The sequence below is a fragment of the Ochotona princeps genome, chromosome 14 (genome assembly GCF_030435755.1).
Source record: "Ochotona princeps isolate mOchPri1 chromosome 14, mOchPri1.hap1, whole genome shotgun sequence".
In the NCBI taxonomy this organism is placed as follows: domain Eukaryota; kingdom Metazoa; phylum Chordata; class Mammalia; order Lagomorpha; family Ochotonidae; genus Ochotona; species Ochotona princeps.
The window spans coordinates 56,696,749-56,715,626 of record NC_080845.1 but is presented as its reverse complement, the minus strand read 5'-3'; the positions used below and the strand labels follow the sequence as shown (position 1 = coordinate 56,715,626).

The 18,878-nt window shown below is 42.8% G+C and overlaps 1 protein-coding gene across 2 annotated transcripts in view; it reads left to right on the top strand.

Annotated features, from left to right (window-relative positions):
• NTRK2 (neurotrophic receptor tyrosine kinase 2) overlaps positions 1–18,878 on the top strand; it is a 351,452-nt gene that overhangs the window by 140,745 nt on the left and 191,829 nt on the right. Inside the window, exon 13 of one of the 2 annotated variants that reach the window (XM_058672628.1) lies at positions 7,776–9,214. The exons of the other annotated variant lie outside the window; for it this stretch is intronic. Within the exon in view, the coding sequence (XP_058528611.1) occupies positions 7,776–7,813 (38 nt within the window). The 3' untranslated portion in view covers positions 7,814–9,214. Of the gene's footprint in view, positions 1–7,775; positions 9,215–18,878 lie in introns of those variants that run through there. 2 annotated transcript variants of the gene reach the window in all.

Genomic DNA, 18,878 nt, shown 5'->3' with positions numbered 1-18,878 from the left:
GGGAGAAGGATAGCATCACAGGGTCTGGGAATGACCATACAAACTAGGCTGCTTGCAGAACCCCAGTTAAGTTCTTAGCTTGCTGGTTCCAGATGACAGAACAGCAACCCACCTTCCAAGAGGTCCCTGGCAAGACAGTCTTCCTTTTCATCCTACTCTCTTTGGACAGATTTGGGGAATGCAAGTCTATTGTAATCCATCCCAAGTATTATCAACTCTACCTGGACTAATATTTGCATTCTGGAATATTTGATATTTACTGGAGCTTTTATTGCCTTTTGCATTTCGGCAACTGAAGTGGTGATGGAATCACTAACACACTGCAGTTCAACAGAAAGTGATTTGTCCCTCTCCTTGATTAACTAGAACTTCTGGTGGATTAGATTTCTAGACTTTGCAGGAGAGGACAGGAACTCTGTCCAGTCTCCATCCATGCCAATTGTTGTTTTGTTACCAAGAATTCTAAATGTTTAGAAATTTCAGAGAGGACATATGATATTTGTTCTTTTGGGATTGGCTTATTTCACTGAGCATAATGGTCTCTAGTTGGAACCATTTTGCTGCAAATGGTCAAGTTTCATTCTTTTTAATGGCTGAGTAGTATTACATAAAGTAGATGTGCCATATGTTCTATCTGATATAAGACAACCTTCACTTAAAATACAAGATCAGTAGATATATAGGTAAACATTCATGTACATATATTCATTTAGATGAATTGTATAATAGACTATCATACCTAGAAGTGAAGATACGGTAAAGTATGCATCTCTACTCCTGAATAAAAGATAGACTCCAATGAAACTGTTAAATATACCTTGACAATAGGATACTGAAATTTCTACCATTGTGTATACCTACAATGTCAGGATACACTTAAATAGTGAAATGATGGGCTTTTATCTGTTTTTAAAGGTCTATAGTATTGTACTAATATAGGAGGAAAGTAACTGATGAGTGGAAATTCCTGAGCCTATGGAGCTGTATTGTAAAAAATAAAGAGTTAAAAAAAAGATTTTCAGACACTACTTCTAAGACATTTCTTGAATGTCTTCATGAAATGACTTCAGGAAAAAGAATTGCTCCATGACAGACTATTTTGACCTATCCTCTCCTGAGTAGAATCGGATTCGACATGGACTTGATTCGTGCTTTGGAGTTCTATGGCTTTCATCTTTCTGCTTCACTTACTGCAGTGTCTCTCCTTATAGGCTTGAGGTCTGTGAGGTGGTCGTTAGCATCTACTTTTCTTACGCCTTCTCTACCTTTGTCCATTTCCTGATTGCCTTCCTTTCCATGATCATTGTCATCCTCAGACTGATGGCATGTTTTTTTCACATGGTTTACTCCTCTGGATGTGTATGCCTGGTTCCAATCTGGCCTATGGCCTAAAGTTTCAACTTCCATGGGGCAGAGCCGAACAGCTCACCTTGTGTGTGTTTGAGGGTTTTGTAGATCTCATGTAGTATTAGATTGATTCAGTGATAGCATTTACAGCATTCATCACCTGCTTTAACCCTGTAGATTCCAGCACTCTGGCTTCACATATTATGAAGACCCCTTGGCTGCAGCGTTTTGATTAGAGTATATCCAAGTCTGTGGTGTCAGCAGTAAGTGTACACAGTTGATCTCTCTGTCTTTGTGTGTCTCCATCCAGAAATTCAACCAACTGCTGATTGGAAAGATGTTAAAAAAAGGTGTACTTGTCCTGAACATGCACTGACTTTATTACTTAACCCCTAGAAAACACAGTGTAGCAACACTTTAGGTAGCATTTAGTATTGTGCTTTCATCTAGTAGCCTAAGATTCTGAACATGATTTAAAGCAGACAGGAGGATTGATTGCCTAGGTAACAGGCAAATGCCACACCATTTTATATAAAGAGCTTGAACACCTGCAGAATGTGCTATCCGTGGGTATCCTGGAACCAGTCACCAGTGGATACCAAAGAACTATGATTCACATTGATTGAAGGAAACTAGAAGGCCATACACACTCCAGGAGGGCAATAGATTGGTTTAAAGTCTCAGCATGGACATAGTGAGAACACCTGAATGTTCCTCCTGCCACAAACTCTGCCTTTTCCTTTGTCCTCCACACATAATATTTTTTATGGCATCCCACAGACCTGGGCCATGGAAACATTGTTGGGATGGGCTACTCCTCTGGCATGAAGTCTCTAGAGCAATAGTCCCCTGCTTCTTGGACACTTGTCATCAGAACCTGCTGATCCAAGCTCATCTTTTTGGAATTGTTGAATTTCAATTGTGCAATAACTTTGGCTTTCCTTACCCATTCTAGTTTTGCCAAGAATTTTGTATTTCCAAGTTTGGTTTTCAGTGCATATCTCAACTTCATTTTACAGAGTTAAATCAGACCATTTCCTTTAAAAACCCTGAGGACTGTCCTTAGCCATGTATTTTTATTTTTCATTTGCAGCTAATAAATGGGTAGTGAATTTTTTGCTTTGTCCTAGTCCCACACCCACTGTAAGTCTGATTATTATGAGAGTTAGAATAAAGCAAACTAGCAAGCACCTTTCTGCCAGAAGCTTTAAATGCTCCAGGAGGCACTCGCTGGGTGTCCAGAGGGCAGTTCTGAGCAAATGTATGATTATGTATAGCAAGATTTCCAGTGTCTGGATAAATCCTGTCACCAATGAGAAGTGGCAGATTTTGCTTTATATTCCCCACTTCCTTCTTCTCCATTTCAGTTTTGTTGCTGAATTCATTAAAATTCTCCAGTGAAACTTGAAGTTCAGATATTTCTGTTGCAAGGCCTAAAGTGCATTGAGACTTTGGTATTGTGGGGATGTGTAGACATGATCTTGTGTTTTCCTTCACAATTATGCTCCAGAATGCCAAAAGAACATAAACATAAGCATTAAGATGTACAAAATGAGGCGGGCACGATGCCAATCCAGAGTGCCTGGGTTTGAGTCCTGTCTGCTCCCAGTTGCAACTTCCTTCTAAGGCCTAGCTGAGAGGTAGCAGGTGTTGGATCCCTGCATCCACGAGAGAGTCACAGATGGAGTGCCTAGCTGTTGCTTCACCCTGGCCCAGCCTTGGCTGTTGGCGGTTTTGAGGAGTGACCCAGCTGTTGGAAGCCTCTTTGGAGCACTGCCTGTCTCCCTCAGAAGGTCTCAGGAGAGGGGTTGGTGCGAGTATGTGTTCAAGACAGGTTCTTGGGAAGCAGAAAGTGTTTTTGAAGACACCAGGCCTGAATGTGTATGCTAAAAATGTCCCAATTTGCGTATGATGATTTGACTTAGAACATTTTTACTTTATGATAGTGTCAAAGCAATACACATTTCATGGAAACTGGACTTCAGATATGGAATTTGGTATTTTACAGTCCAGTCATGTCCCTCTGCCTGGGCAGTGTTAGGATTCACAGCTGTCTGGCAAGGGAGCAGCTGAGGCTCTGCTGTATGCCATGCTGCTGAGCTGGCTTGTGTGGTAGCTCAGGTGCATAAATGTGATTTTGATAACAGTATTTTCAAGTTACTATGGATTTTTCTAGATGTAACCCCAACAGGATGAAATCCATCCTGGCAAATTTCTGCTACAAGTGTAGGAGATAGCTTTGTAAAAAGATGGGCTGTTTTGAGGTTCTGGGTTTAGATTTCTTCTCTCCTACTTTGTCTCCTTGATTATTTCACATCCACCCAGGAGGGTCAGGTGACTCCCTATGAAACAGAAGAGGCAACAATAGCAAGGGACAGTTGTCATAACAGCCAACAGTGGCTAAATGTACCACAGGTGTCACGTTAGGACCAGTGGTGCTTGTTTCTATAGAAATAAAACAATATTGCACCTTGGCGCAGATCTAGTTCGGTGATGGAATGCTTTGTGACCCCACTATTGTCTCGGCACCTTAATGGTAGGAGTACACAGAAATTTATTAGTTCATTTTACCTAGAGGCTTCCCAGAAATTTAGTAAACGCCCATGTTGCCTTCCTGTGACAGGGAGCTGCCACTCTGGCACCCCAGCCACCATGTCCTCTCCAGGGTGGCATGCTGCCACACAGACACCCTGGCTGGCAGTTTTCTGCCTGAACTCTCCAAATGACAAATGCGATAAGATATTCTTTTTTAGATAGCAGCTGCATCTTTCTTCCGTTCCCTCTTGCTTCATTTGGACTCAGCAGTTTTCCTTTTTGCTCCAGATAAATTGCTGTTAATTTAAATGGGCTGCCTATCCTTGCCATTTTATGGCTGATTGCTTCTGAGTAATAGGAGGAAAATGTGTGCACGCTTTTGAATGTAAATAAATATAAATGGATTGCGGGCCAATGATAAAGAAAAATAAATAAATAAAGGCAGAGTACTTCACTGACCTTCAGCTCTCCCACCCCGAGTCCTTCCCTTTGAAGAGGCCAATGAGGAGATCCTAAATCAACACATAGCAGAGATTGAGTTTGGAGGCATTTCCGATATTTTTTTTTCTTGCTTTCAGTGTTGCATCTCATTTCTCAGCCAGCACCTGTTCTATCCCCATTCCTCATTAGTTCAGTTAGTGCATGCCGTGGTGGCAAAGTTTCGCTAAAGTTGTTTGTGATGAAGGAGGTGGTCTCACGGTACCCATTGGGCACCATTGCAAGACTCCAAATGCTTCAGAATGTCACATTGTCAAAATATCTATATTTTGGGCTTATAAGCTAGACAGCTCGCTTGGCTGCTAAACCCACAAGATGTTCTGCCATTTGTTGTGGTCTAAAAACTTTCCCCCTCACTAGGAGAAAATAATTGTCTATTGTTTTCTATCATTTTGGGGTCCCTTGCTTGGGTTTGTACTAACAGGACCAGGGAAAGGTTTCAAGATCCTGATAGGTCAGTTTGTGACCCAGTTGAATTTTGTTACCAATATCATCTTTTTTTTTGTTGTTGTTATTGTTAAGTAAAAGAGTCAACTGTTTAAACCAAACTAACTTTTCGACATGATGGGAGATTAGTCTAGCACTTGTACCAAGGTCCTTTAAAAAGTTCATGAAAATTGAATTAAAAAATGCTTATTTGGACCCACAAATTTTGAAACCTATGCAAATTTTCTATGAGATGTGCTTTCCATACACTTTTTCAAGGCTCCTCATATGTGAAGATTAAGGGCATCAACGTGGAGGCTGAATCACCTGCCAGGAGGTCATGGGTGGTACAGGTGACAGATGTTACTTGTTGGTTGCAGTTGCTGGGGGCAGGGGCACTTTTCCTCACAAGGATGACATCCCATGTGTTCTATGACATTCAACTCAGGTCTATTTCCTTGGGAAAGGTGCCTTTCAAAAGGCCAACCGAAGGCAACGCTGAGAGACCCTTAACATCAGCATGAAGGGCGCCAGTGCCGTTGCAGCAAGAGTGGATGGCAGTCTCCCAGAGCTGGCATCAAATAAAGAAAACTGAATTTCCCAGTTGTAATAATTAATGAGCCTGGAGGGGGCTTGGGGCAGGAAAATGGCAAAGAAAAGCAAAGGAGTGGCATGGTTTCCATTCAAACACTCTGGCATCAGTGAACTCTTTAGTTTTCTGTGCCATAAACACATTGAAAATAAGGCTTTGCACTCACAGCCTAATCCATTATTTTATTTATTTATTCTTTTAAGCAATGCCTTCCAAAATTGAATGTGAATTAGTTCACTGAATCAATGGATCTTTTTATCTTGGGTAATGTGTTCTCTCTGTGCTCGCCAATTTTCTCCTGTTTTTATTGGCAAACTTGACATCCTTACACTAATCCTGTTGTTTCAGTGGGAAGGAATTTGAGATCCATCCTCTTAGAACCTGAAGGAGTAACTAAGGAGTTGTTAATTTGTTGAGCTCATCCTATAGGCTTTGGGTGCACCCCTTGATCTAGCTTAGCCTGTATTTGGCTGGAGGCAAAACTTCTGGAAAGAGACTGAAGTCAGGGTTTTATGGGTAATTAAATCCTTAAGTGATGTTTGGTATCTGCACCAAGTTCTTTTCTTGAGTCTCAGAGGGAATAGAGAAAAGCTATGGGAATTCAGATACAAAAATTATTAGCATGGTTATATATGATGGTGCACATAGGTAGTGGGGCTATAGTTGGGGAGGCAGAGATGTCAGCATTTGGTAAAGCAGGCAGCTGGCTGGAGAAGCTTGAGAGTGGGAATGAGATCTAGAGGCACTTTCTAAAACTGAGCTTGAAAATTATCCTGGGGCTTTCTATCATAAATCTCTCCCTCTCTCTCTTATCTCTTGGGAATCTGATGCCCATCAGATACATGGAATTTTGCATGTTTGGATTTACTGTGTTCCTGCTATTTATTTTTAAGAGATTCTTTATGTATTTGAAAGTCAGACAGGGAGAGACACACAGAGAAAAACCTTCCATTGCTTGTTTCACCCACAAATGGTTCCCATGGCTGGGCTTTGCCGATCAGATGCCAGGAACTTGGACTTCTGTCTGTCTCTCACCTGGGTGGAGGGTCCTAAGCACTTGGGACACCTTCTGCTGCTTTCTCAGGTACACGAACCAGGGAGCTGAACTGAACATGGAGCAGGCAGCACTTGAACCAATACCAGTATGGGATGCCAGCAGCTATGCTGGCATTGCAGCTGGTGGTGGGTGGTGGTTTAACTCCTTTGCCAGAATGTTGTTCCATTGCTGAGTTTTCACAGGTGAGCTCAGAGAAAGCCTTCCTCCATGATGGCAAGGCTGGGTGACTACGAAGTTGCTGGCCTGGGATCCAAGCCTTATCACATTATAGCTGTCGGATCTTGAGCAAGCTGCTAAATCTTTGCATCTGTTTCTCCACTGGTACTAAGGCTACAACAACAGAACCTACTTTTACAGGTTACTGTGAAATTAGAAAGAGTAAGTGAGGTACAGTGGTTAGGAGAGAACTTGAAACAGTGTAGATTAGCTGTTCATTGGGGAAGTTGTGTACTCGTCCTTATTCTGTGGGACTGTAAAGTACATAGGGTCAAAGAATTTCACTGTCTTCCTTTTTATATTATCTGTTACAGTGTCTATGGTTTGGCCAATGCTTGAAAAATTTACTAATATTAGGTTTTATATATCATGATCTTATATATATGAACATATATTACATGTAATACACATACTTTATGTCATTTATATGTCATATACACATGCTTACAATATCTTATATATGATAAGTTGTATAAACTGTACTATGTGTAGGAACAGATATTTCAGCTGTACATGTGTCAAAAATTTGGCATGTCCTTATTTAAATTTAGACAGCCGATTATTTAATATTAGGATTCCTGACAGACTCTTTGTCTAGGATTTCACCATTAAAGCCAACCAATTCTATGGCAGTTATTGTACAAATACTTGGATGGGACTAAGTGGAGTAAAGAAAGTCAGGATTTGGGTGGATGTTTATTCTAGAGTCTAACCTCTCCCCATCCAAGATGAACATCTACAACTTCCTCATGGGTCCTCTTTATGGTGTTCAGAATCTCCCCCTTAAACGAAGCTACTAACATGTAACGTGGCTGTGGATGGAGCCACGTGTGGAAAATATGCACATTTGTTTACTGTGTGTCTTATACCAATGTTCAGTTGCTTTTACATTTGTAACTAAGTTGTTCCATTACAAGATGTACATTTTTCCTGATTTCCATTCTGTAATTGTATTTTGCTTTTTGTTTGAAAACGTATCTCATGTTATGTCTTATTTTTAATGCTTATTTATTATGTTATTTAAAAAGTGTTTGTATGAATGTGTTGATCTCCATTTTTTTCTTTTGAGCGTGACTTACATGTTTTATTTTGTGTTTCTTTTAGGTTTTGTTTTGTTTCATAAGATCCCACTGGATGGGTAGCTGAAATACAGGAAAAGACAGAGGAAGGGGCGGTGGTGCTTGATGGTTCATGCTGCACTCTTGGGACTAGTGTTGGCTTATCCCTGGATGTGCTGCTTTCCTGGGGTTTTCAGTAGATGCAGGCGGTGTTTGGAGGAGGGACTTCATGAAGCCTGCGCGCATTGTGAGCTGTGATGGGGGACACCAAGGCACACGTGCCTCTCAGGCAGCTAAACAGCAACTGCAGAAAACATCTCAAATTAACCCTTGTTTCCTTCCTGACAGTAGTTCCAACGCAAGATTAAAATGACATGCCACTGGGTTGTACTTCTCTTCTGAAAAGTGTGCTGTTTGACCATTGTGGAATTGTATTGAGTTTTTTTTATGACATTTGTGTGTTGAGAGTGAACTGAAAAATTTAAAAAAAAAAAAGAAATAAAATCTAAATGTAGGATCAGGTGTGAATCCACATGAAGCAGCCTAATCCACAAGTAGCACTTTAAAACCATTTTGTGTGATTCTGTAATCAGCACTGAATTCAGAGGATTTGTCTTCTCTATGTATAGCTAGAAGAGTTAAGGGCACATATATCATTGCTTTGGGGGGGGGGGGGTCATGCTGCTGTTAAAAGGTCCTTTCATTTGCTTAAAATGAAGATCCAGACTTTGAGTTTAGGTTTCAGCATCATGCAAGGCCAATGATTGCCTTAAAGTTTAGCAGACAGTGAGAAAGAAAAAAAAAAAGAGAGAGAGAAGCAGAAGCAGCTGTTGGGAACTGTCATTTTAGGTTCAACATGATCAATCCCAGAGTACCTGAAAGAGTAGAATATATGCATATGGTGAAATTATAACCTGTCGCTTTTTATTTGCCCTCTGTGATGCACCTGCTTTGTAGAAGTCTGCCCAGTGGTGAGATAGCCACAGCCGCTCATGCTGCTTGTGTGACAGATCGGCAGCTTTTCTACTCTGCAAAGGACTGCGAACAGAATGGTCTGCCTGCTGTGAGCAGGAGCGGATACTGTGAGAAGGAGAGACCCCAACAGCACAGTGCTTACTGCCCGGCTTGCAGGAGCAACAGAGCTCCCGCTGACCCTGGCACATGGAGGTGGTGGATCATTAATAAGCGTGCACTCTCCAGTGCCCTTCTGCCTGGCCCACAGGCAGCCTGAGAGCCCCAGACAGCTGCATCCCCGCTTAGCCTGACCCCTGCACACCTGCTTCATCTACTTGGCCACTTCATTGACCTTCGTTCACTCTGCGAAGTTTGCACCAGGCAGTATCCTTGTGCTCAGCAAGACCTGGCTGCCTCTACGCTGCCCCAACCCCTCCCTCTTTCCCATTAGAGGCACTGCAGCACCAGGCCTGTAGCATCGCTTTTGAAGACCCCATCAGTGCTGGCGCTCAGACACGCATATAGATGCCATGGCTGAGTTGGAAACATATTGGGATTATTTTAAAGCTCTTTTTTGTTTGTTTTTGTTTTTGGAAATAATTGCCCATGTCCTGCAGTTCAACTTTTTAGGATCTATAGATTTTTAACAGACATTTTTGGAAACATTGTTTTAAATCCTGTGTAAGTGAGGCATTCATCTTACTAAACCTGGACCCATTTAGGCACGATTTGATATAAAAAGAATAGCAAGGATGAATATTTCATGCCGCATCTTTTGCATTAGCCACTGGCTATGTTCTGGCTCGACGCAGATGTTGCTCAGAACCCTGTGGATTGAAAGCGTCTGATCCATCCACCCATCCCCGCGTGTTACACAAGGGCGGCTCTTCCAAAGCAGAAACACGCAGCTCAATTGCATAGATTTTGTTTCTGATTCCAATTGCGGGGCAGGGTGACGGCCCTCTGTGTGGCGAGGTCCTCAGGGTCTCTGGATTCCCATCTTCTAGCTCACCACTCAGTGACAGCTCCTGTCACTAGGTTTCCCTCTTGCCTGAAGGTGTTGATTTACAAAGAGGCCCAGCTAACAGCAAAAGTCCTGACCTCTGAGAAAAAAAAAAAAATAACAAGATTCACACTGAGCCAGCCGGGGGTCCTGGATGACAAAAATTTTCCCATGCAGGTTATTTGGTACCACAAAAACAAAAGTTTTAAGCTTTTAGGTTATTCCATGGAGTTTTTTTTTTAAGGTGGTAGATTGCTTAAAGATTATTTTATAGATTTCCCATACCCCCAAAGAAGAGGGAAAGATGCTGCACTGTGTATCTGACAGGCCTCTGCACCCTGGGAGGATGGATTTGTGTTTTAAAGTGTAGAGAAGTGGACAGAGAAGGCAATTTAATAGATCACAGATCAGTTGACGTCTCCAGGGGATGATGAGAACAGCAGGCTCCTAGAAAATTGTTCTGTATGGTCCTTGCGTTCTCGGATTTTTTTTTTAAATCCCTGAAGACTGCCGTCAGAAATGTGGCTTCATTCTCCTGTGTTATCAGCCATTCTCTTCCCTCCTTCCTTCGTGTGTGTGTGTGTGTGTGTGTGTGTGTGTGTGTCCCTTCAAGAAGTGGATGCTGTTCCGGAGCTTCCGCACGGCAGGCATTGTATTGTTTGCAGCATGAAGAGAGCAATAGGGGACCCTATGCAGAAAGCACCTTTGTCACCCTCTGACACGGAGCTGGCACTTCAGCTTTAGGTAGCTCTGCTGCCTGAGCGGAGTCTTCTGGGTGGAGCCGTTCACTGCCTGCCTCCCAGAAGGGGGGCTGTGACCCAGCTTCGCCCAACCCTGACCCTGGGAACAGAGGGGCCAGGTTTTTAAATCTCATGATTCCTTCAGAGAAACCTGGATTTTGATGGGAGATGGCCCTGTTTTTGCGAAGTTGGCTCAGCTATTTTTAAAACATTATGTAGGCCAACAAAACATGTCTGCAGGCTGCCAGTGTGTTACTTTTGTCTTGAAACATCGTCATTGTTCTCTCCCTGTCTCCTTCTGTCTCTCCTTCGTAGACTCACTGTTCTTTCTCATGCTGTCTTGGCGGAGGGTTTTATTGCAACAAACCCTGGAATTCTTACCTGCAGCCTGTCAGTCACCTTTGCTCTTGCCCATGGTGCCCAGCCAGCAGGGCCCCTCAGCTCCTTTTCCTGTGCCTGGGAGTCCTCCTGCAGTGCTAGTTTCTCACCATCCCCTGGCGGCAGTGGTGCTGGTGGGGGAAGAGAGGGTAAGTGCCATTTCCTTGTGGCCAGAGGCATCCCAAGGAGTCCTTCCTCCTGTTTTGCCTGACACAGATCTCTTTTTCATCACCGTCTGTGTCTCCTGGTCCCTACAGGAGCCATGAGGTTGAGATCAGACGAGAAGACAGGTGTGCTCAGCAGGTAGGAGTGGCCTTTCGTAGCTACAAGGCAGTTCTGTCATCCTCAGGGCAAGTGGCCCAGGCAGGTCCTGGATCTTGTTCACTCTCTCACTGAAGGAGGGTCCCCTGAGACCCTCAAGGCCAGGCTCGCCCACTGTTTTCGCAGTAGTCTGCTCTGTCACAATAATACCCACGGGAAGGCTAAGGCGTGTTTGCTTGTTGATAGGGAAAAGGGATCCCAACTTAAATCAGAGAGATTTGACCCATGATTTTTGTTCCCACTCTCCCAGCAGAGACCCTTTGCCTTTCTGATCCACTGAGTTTTTTGTGTGTGCGCAGAACTAGGTAGTGTGTCAAAGAGTCAAACGCTGCCAGCCCCACCTTGTAACCCAAGCCCTGAAGGAATTTACCCTGGTTCTTAGTCCTAAAAAGCTTTGAATTGCTCCCAGAGTGGTCTGAGGCAGAGCCTCAGAAGCAGACACAAGGGGTCCCTCCTGGTCCTTGTCAGATATAAGAGCAGGCACAGTGGAGGGCACCTGCTTTCTCCCTCCTTTTGTCTTTGATTCTCCTGGAATCCCTGCCTTCCTTGTTTCTCTTTCAACATTCTCAGCTGATCCCAGGAGAAGTTGAGAGTGGATTCTTACTTGTTCTATTGCTTTATTTCTTTTTCCTGTCATCAACTGGAAGGCAAACACTAAACAGGAGCTGTGCTCACTCTCTCTCCACGCTGGGAGAGTTGATGGTTTGCACGGCCACCTGCTTTGGTGGGAAGCTTCTCCTTCTGTTTGGCAAACTCTTCCATAATACAACAGAAACTCAGTCCCTCTGGTTTTGTCTAGACTTTCGATGCAGAGGGTGAGCAGCTAAGAGAGGTGACTCCATGTGACACAGGGCTTCCCAGCACTGCTGCATCCAGCCGTACAGGCTGGCCTGATCACATCTAATCTCTGTGCAGTTAAGCCCCTGGGGTTGTGAGCTCAGTGCATTCGGCTTCATCAAAACTCTTTGGATAGAAGTAGACATTATTTCCAGGTGTTCTGCTAGGTTCACAGTACAGGTGAGCCCTGCCAGGTTTATCCAAAAGCACCTGGGAAGGTGAAAGGCTCTCCTGGGCACAGCACGAATTTAATTTGCTCACAGTGCTGACAGATTGAATTAGGTTCACAGAACTCCCGGCCCAAAAAGTTACATGAAAATGACAGTTACAGAAGGTGGCTCTCTTGGGCTTCAGAGGCAAAGGAAGTTTCCTACCTTTTACATTGGTCAGGGAAATCACTCTAATTTAGGTAGATGTTGCACTGTGGCCCTCTTCAGTAAGCTTCCAGAATACCTCGGACACACTCTCAAATCCTCCCTGCAAACCCATTGACTACATCTTGAGTCTTGGTTTCCATGTAGAATAAGAAAAAGTGTAAGCAGCAGAAGAAAGAAAAGAACAAAGTTTTGTCTCACCACCTTTATTCTAGGTATGTCATTTATGAGAGTCCCAACAATGACAGCTCCTTGAGTTCTACCCATTCTGTGTTCCAATCCATTTGCTCTAATGCAGAGGCAGCTTGTGACTCATTCGCATGCCTTTTTCTTCTCTATAATGTTCCAGGTCTTCAAGTTATGTTTTCGCATTTCCTGAACATAATGGATAATCATTTTTTTTCTTAAATTTGTTCCCAAGTGCTGTTATAACAATGTGGATGGACCATAAATGTACTTGCTGCATTCATTCATTTTTTTAACAAGTCAATAAAGTTTTATAATTCGTCTCCATGTGTCTTACATTCTCTGTAGAGCCTGTTTATTTCCCCCTCCCTTCTCCAAACACATAACATCACTCCTGTGTCATTGGTAGCTTTCAGGACTAAAAAGAAAGAGTGTGAGAAACATCACTGAGAGTTTAGGAAAGTCCTCCCATTCTGGACTCTGGGAAGAATCATCCTCAAAAGAAGATTTCTAAAGATTGCCAGCAGTGTGAATTATATTCATTGTTCATATATTTTTGCATATGGAATATTTGCATTGGTTAAAAGGTAATCCTTAAAAATTTTTTGAGAGAATTAAAAAAAACAAAAACACTACTCACTCTATGAGAAAACTTTTTTGTATTTAAAAAATCTTACAGTGACCCAGGTCCCTACAAGAATGTACACTTGGTTCTTTGTCCCTTGATCCAGTGGCTTTGTGGTCAGATAATCGCAGTGTCCAGCGAGAGGGGAAAACAGTGAGTCTAGAGGTAAGCTCTTGTGTGTCTGTAATGTGCCAATATTTCAGGGCTCGTTGTCTCATCCCCATGCCTACCACACTGTCCCTTTTTGGTTTCCCTCTTGGGGCTAGGACATAACGGCAAGGTTTGTGGGATGCCGGCTCAGAATCATCTGAGCCTACTGTCACCTTCTGACAACTGAAGGGGTTTTACTCCAGACTGAAGACTTGGGAATTGGAAAAACTCATCCAATCTGATCCAATGTTTTATGAAGCCCAGGACACTGCCCATCTTAACAAGAACCTGGTGTTTAGTGTTGATGACCTATGCCTTTCCTGAAATGGCCTTCCAAATTAGCTGAACTGAGAACAGGTTTCATCTGACATCTGGAGGTAATATGTTAACTTGAGTCAATAGGTGCTTGTCCCAGGTTGTGCAGGCATGATTTCCAATACACCAATTGAACCTTGAGAAAGTTAAAGTCACCACTGCGGTCCTCAGCTCTTTCACTGCAAAGTGAGGTGACAAGAGCAGGAGTCCATGAGACAGCCCAGGTAAGGCATGCTGCTTGGCAAAGGAGGGGAAGGGGCATTTGGTATTGCCAACAATCATGCTGACAAGGAGCTGTGGTTGGCATTGCATGCCCGTATGCCTCTATAAATGGTCACAAATCACACTCACTTGCATTGCTTGACCATGTACCAACTGCACAGGTGCAATCAAATGGAAGGAAACTCCACTCGAGTGGTCTGGATATGGCACAAGTGAAGGTCACTTTGGAGCTTTCTTGAGTTATTGCAAAGCTTGTCTTGGATCTCTTCGTGATTGTACTATGCTGACTGTACTCCAGATTTGAAGTAAGAGAACGTGATGTGTATGGATCCATCTTGTAAGAGTTCAGTTCATTTGAACTATGGTCTGTAATATGGGGATTCTGAAAGTAATGACATTGAGCATCTCATAAATACAACTGATCTCTCCAGAATTTGTCATCATTTGAAAAAGTTCTACATTAATTTTTGAGTTACCTGTTGAAATTTGGTCAAGAACACCACTAACAACCCAAATGACTATAAGATTGTTGCAAAAAAAAAAAAATACTTGTTCCAGGTTCCTTCCACCTTGAGAAGTGAGTTCACAGGCCATGAGATATTGGTTAATCAGACCATTGTTTCCTGCTCCCTGAGGTCAGTGCTGCTGCTGGAGCTGGTTTGATCACTGAGGTAATAAAATGTATTTCTTAAAAAATGCTTTGGCATTTTTTTCTTTCACTAACCATCTTAAATAAGTGCCACTGGTATTTCATCAGCATATAACGTAGGGTGCTTTTACCGTTGCTTCCACCTTTTCTATCACATGATAAGCTGAGATCTACCAGAGGATCCTGGAGATAGCGACAGATAATGGATATTGATTTCTCACTGTGTGCCAAGCTCCTGATTCTCTCAACAGCCCTGTGAGGGTTTTTAAAATATTATTTTAAAACATTCATTTAACATTTATCTAATTTAAATTAAATATTAATAGTTAAATTAAGTTTTAACACTTAAACCAATTTAAATTGAATGTTTCAAATTTAAGGAAATTCTGTATTTGAAAGGCAGAGAAGGAGAGAGAAATCTCCTACTTGCTGGTTCATCTCCCATTCTCAGCAGTAGCCAGTGTGTCCAGGCTTAAGCTGGGAGCCAAGACCTCACTTCAGGTCTCCAAATACTTGGACAGCGCCTGTTACCACCCAAGGTGCCCTTCAACAGGAAGTTGGAACTGGGAGTAGAGCTAAGAGTCAAATCCCGGAGCCTTTGCTTAGCAATGGGGATGTCGCCAGTAATATCTGGGACTAAGGTACTTGCCTTAGGAAACTTACTCATCTAAACTCATAGTATTTGTCTAAACTCGTTTAAATGAGTCTAAAACTCCTATGAACTCCCTTGTGTGGACTGGTCTTTGAGCCTGACTATGCTGGTGAGGTGGGTCAGAACATACCAAAGGCCCTGTGTGACAGTAAGCCATCACTCCCATGTCATGCAGGGGGAGCCAGGATTGCAGCACAGCAGATTGAGTCACTGTTGTGAAGCTGACATCCCATGTCAGTGCAAATCCAGATTACCACACTTCCAATCCAGCTTCCTGCTAATGCACCTTGGAAGGCAGCAAAAGAAGGCCTATATTGCGCACCTGCCACCCATGTGTGAAGCCAGGATATATTTGGTTTGGCCAAGCCCTGACTGTTGCAGCCATTTAAGGAGTGAGCCAGCAGATGGAAGATCTCACTTTGCCTCTCTCTCTGCTTCTGTCTCTCTTTCCTATCTCTCTCTCTCTGTGTAATTCTACCTTCCAAATAAGTAAGTCTTTTTTAAACAAAGCAGGGTCATGCAAGTGTTCAGTGGTCACTTCTTTTAGTACTCTTATCAAACAGATATGGTTGTTGGGGCAAAGTAGAATTGCCAAGTTAAACTAAGGCACCAGGAGGTTGCTTCCCAGTCACAGTGAAGCCTTAGGTGTTTGTTCCACTAGCAGGTCCTTCTTGGTAATGTGATCCAGTGGTGAAAATGGCACATGCTTTTTGCATGTTGCCTTAAGAAACAGCAAAGTTACATCAAACAGAGGTGGTCTTCAGAAAGTTTGTGATAAAAGCTCATTATGAAAGCATTGTTCATGAATATTGCATCTTTTTTTCTTACAAATAGACATATTTAATTCCATTTCCATGAGTTTTTTGAAGCATCTGCATGTGTATGCCCTGCTAATGAGGTCATGAAAACCCAAAGTATGCTTGCTCTGTCTAATGTAGCTAAAGATCTATTTGTTGTTTGGATGGTCTTCAGGTGAGTTTTCTGTTGGGGTAGACCGCACTCTCACTTTTGGATAAGCTACCCTGAGGGAAGTCACGTTATTGCTGATGGCAGGAAGTGATGCTGGAGGATGTTTCCTGCCACCTTCATGGACAGGTTGCAGACTTTGGAGCAAGCGGGTGGAAGGCAGCTGAGCTACTCTTTGTCGTTTCAACACCAACAGACAGAACAACCTTGAAGCAGCAGTAACATCCACCTTCCTGCACCCAATTCCCTCACCCCCCACCTCGCCACAGTGTTCTGTCTGGCAGCCAGTGATTGAAGGACATTGCCAAGGGCATGTGCTAATTTTCCAGTCATTTGGTGAAGTCCATCTCACAATACACAAGACCCCAGGGGCCCATGCTCACTGGATTATGATCTCTGTTTGAGCATTAAAACCAATGAACAGTAAGTTCTCTCCCTTCTTCTCCCTTTCAGTATTTTTGTTCTTCTTACAAGGAGAAAAGGAAGCTATTCTTTCGTGTTTATTTTTCACTCTTCCATCTCATTTTGTAACAATTCTCACCAGACTGTAATCTGTCTTGCTGAATTGTTAAATAAAATTGTAGGCCATGGCTGTTTGCTTGCAGGCTTATTAGTATTTAGCTTTGGGTAAGTACATGCAATTTCACTACACCACTGAGGTCTGGGTGTGAGGTTTAGGATTGTCAGTGTCATTTTACCTTTTGGGGGGAGTGCTAGGTTTTTTGGAGAATTAGGACACAGCCTTTGGGAGGTGAATCTGACATGTCAAGGACTGCCTGGACAAATTCTGCTGCTTGGATTTGCTTCAGGTTGCCAGATTTGGGGGACACTAAGCACCTCTCCATTTATCTTAACACTTTGGAATGCTGTGTCTAATGCCATGCTGGTGCGTGCTGGCATATCTGACCAGTGGGATGTAATTGGAGACTTGGGAAGAAGAAAGCGGCAGTGAGGATTCACCCACTGTATTCTGCACATGGAGGCACATCAAGACTTCAAAATATATACTCATGACTGGATGATATTTGCGTAGGAGAGAAATTATATGGATGCGGATATGTGGGGTAGAGGGCAGAAAGAGATTCTAACAGGGAGAAAAACAGTCATTTCTCTCTCCCTCTGTTTCTCTCGCTCTCCCCTTTTCTTCTTGTCCCACACAAGCCACATGTATATGTGCACACACACACGCATGCACACACACACACACTAATAGTATGTCCATTCAATCTTGTTTGTTAAATGGAAATTCACTTCCATTTGTACTATTGATTCCATTATCACTTTCCCAATGCTCACAATGTTATAATGCTCCCAGGTCCTTTCAAAAAAATGTTCTGCGCTGTATTTTTCACTTTTTTGTTTTTACTTCCTTATAAATAGCAAGAAGTTTTGCTGAGGAAAAATGATTACAAATCCCAAAAGGTTGGTGTTCCGTTCTGAGTTCCAAAATGTAAGGATTGAGTGGATTTGAAACTTGGCAAAGTTTTTGACTTGGCAAATGCTTCCATCCTTATTTATGACAGCTTTGGAACCTTCCATTTTCCAGGCTTTATAAGTGATGCTGATCATCTTGTCTTCTTTTTCTATTTTGCTATGAATTATGAAACAACCAGGATGAAGGGTTCCTTCTACGGTTAACCCTTTCAGGAGGGAGTGGGAGGGGATTGTGTTCCTTCTTGATTGGGAGGTACATTTTACAAATTTCATGCAGGCAGCGTGCTTTATCTTTCTTTCAACAAATTTAAAATCTGGAAATATGCAATCCGAGATTAGAATAATAGCTTTTGGTAACAAAGGGTTTCTTGGCCAGCAGTCTTCTCTGTAAGTCCCATAGTAAATGGCAGTGTAAAAGTTGAGATTGCAGAGAATAAAACAGGAAAAAGCATAAGATTTCTGGGATGTTCCTGGTGAGAACAATTTGTGCTTTAAGGGTTCCTGATGCTCCTAGGCTCAGCAGACACCTGTCCAGAAAAGTGCTGAAGGAGTTGTCTTGGTTTTCTTGCCATTTTTCTTCTCTTTCTCTTAACTTCATACTTAATTCTGTACAGTTTAATCTCCTTTTTTAAAGATTTATTTATTTTTTTTATTGGAAGGGCAGATTTACAGAAAAGAAGAGATGGAGAGAAAGATCTTCCATCTGCTGGTTCACTCCCCAAGTGACCACAATGGCGGGAGCTGAGCTGATCCGTTTCCAGGAGCTAGGGATTATTTCAGGTCTCCCACAGGGATGCAGGATTGCAATGCTTTGGTCCATCCTCTGTTGCTTTCCCAGGCTACAGGTGGGGAGCTGGATGGGATGGGAAGTGGATCCTGACTCTTGAACAGGGAGGATTAGCTAGTCAAGCCATCGTGCTGGGCTCTAGCTTAATCATCTTACACTTTTCTTTGTGGGTTTTTTTTCCCCTGGATTTATGCAGCCTCAAGGACATTGGGAGCCTCTCTTTATTGAGTAAAATTGATGTATTTGGCCATCTACAGTGGGAATTTCCGAATAAATCGTGTCCTTTGAAGTCATGCTAATGTGGTCTATGTTGTGTTGCATATTTAAGCAACTGTCTGGGATGTCAGCATCCCACATCAGAACATCGGTTCAAGTAGTGGCTGCTGCATTTTTTGATTGAGCTTTCTGCTAATACACTTGAGAAGACAGCAGAAAATGGATCATGTAATTGGTCGCCTGCCAGCAACATGGGAAACCCTAATGGCATTTGGGGGTTCTGGTTTAAGCCTGGTCCAGCCCTGGATGTTGCAGCCATTTAGAGAGTGAACCAAAAGTT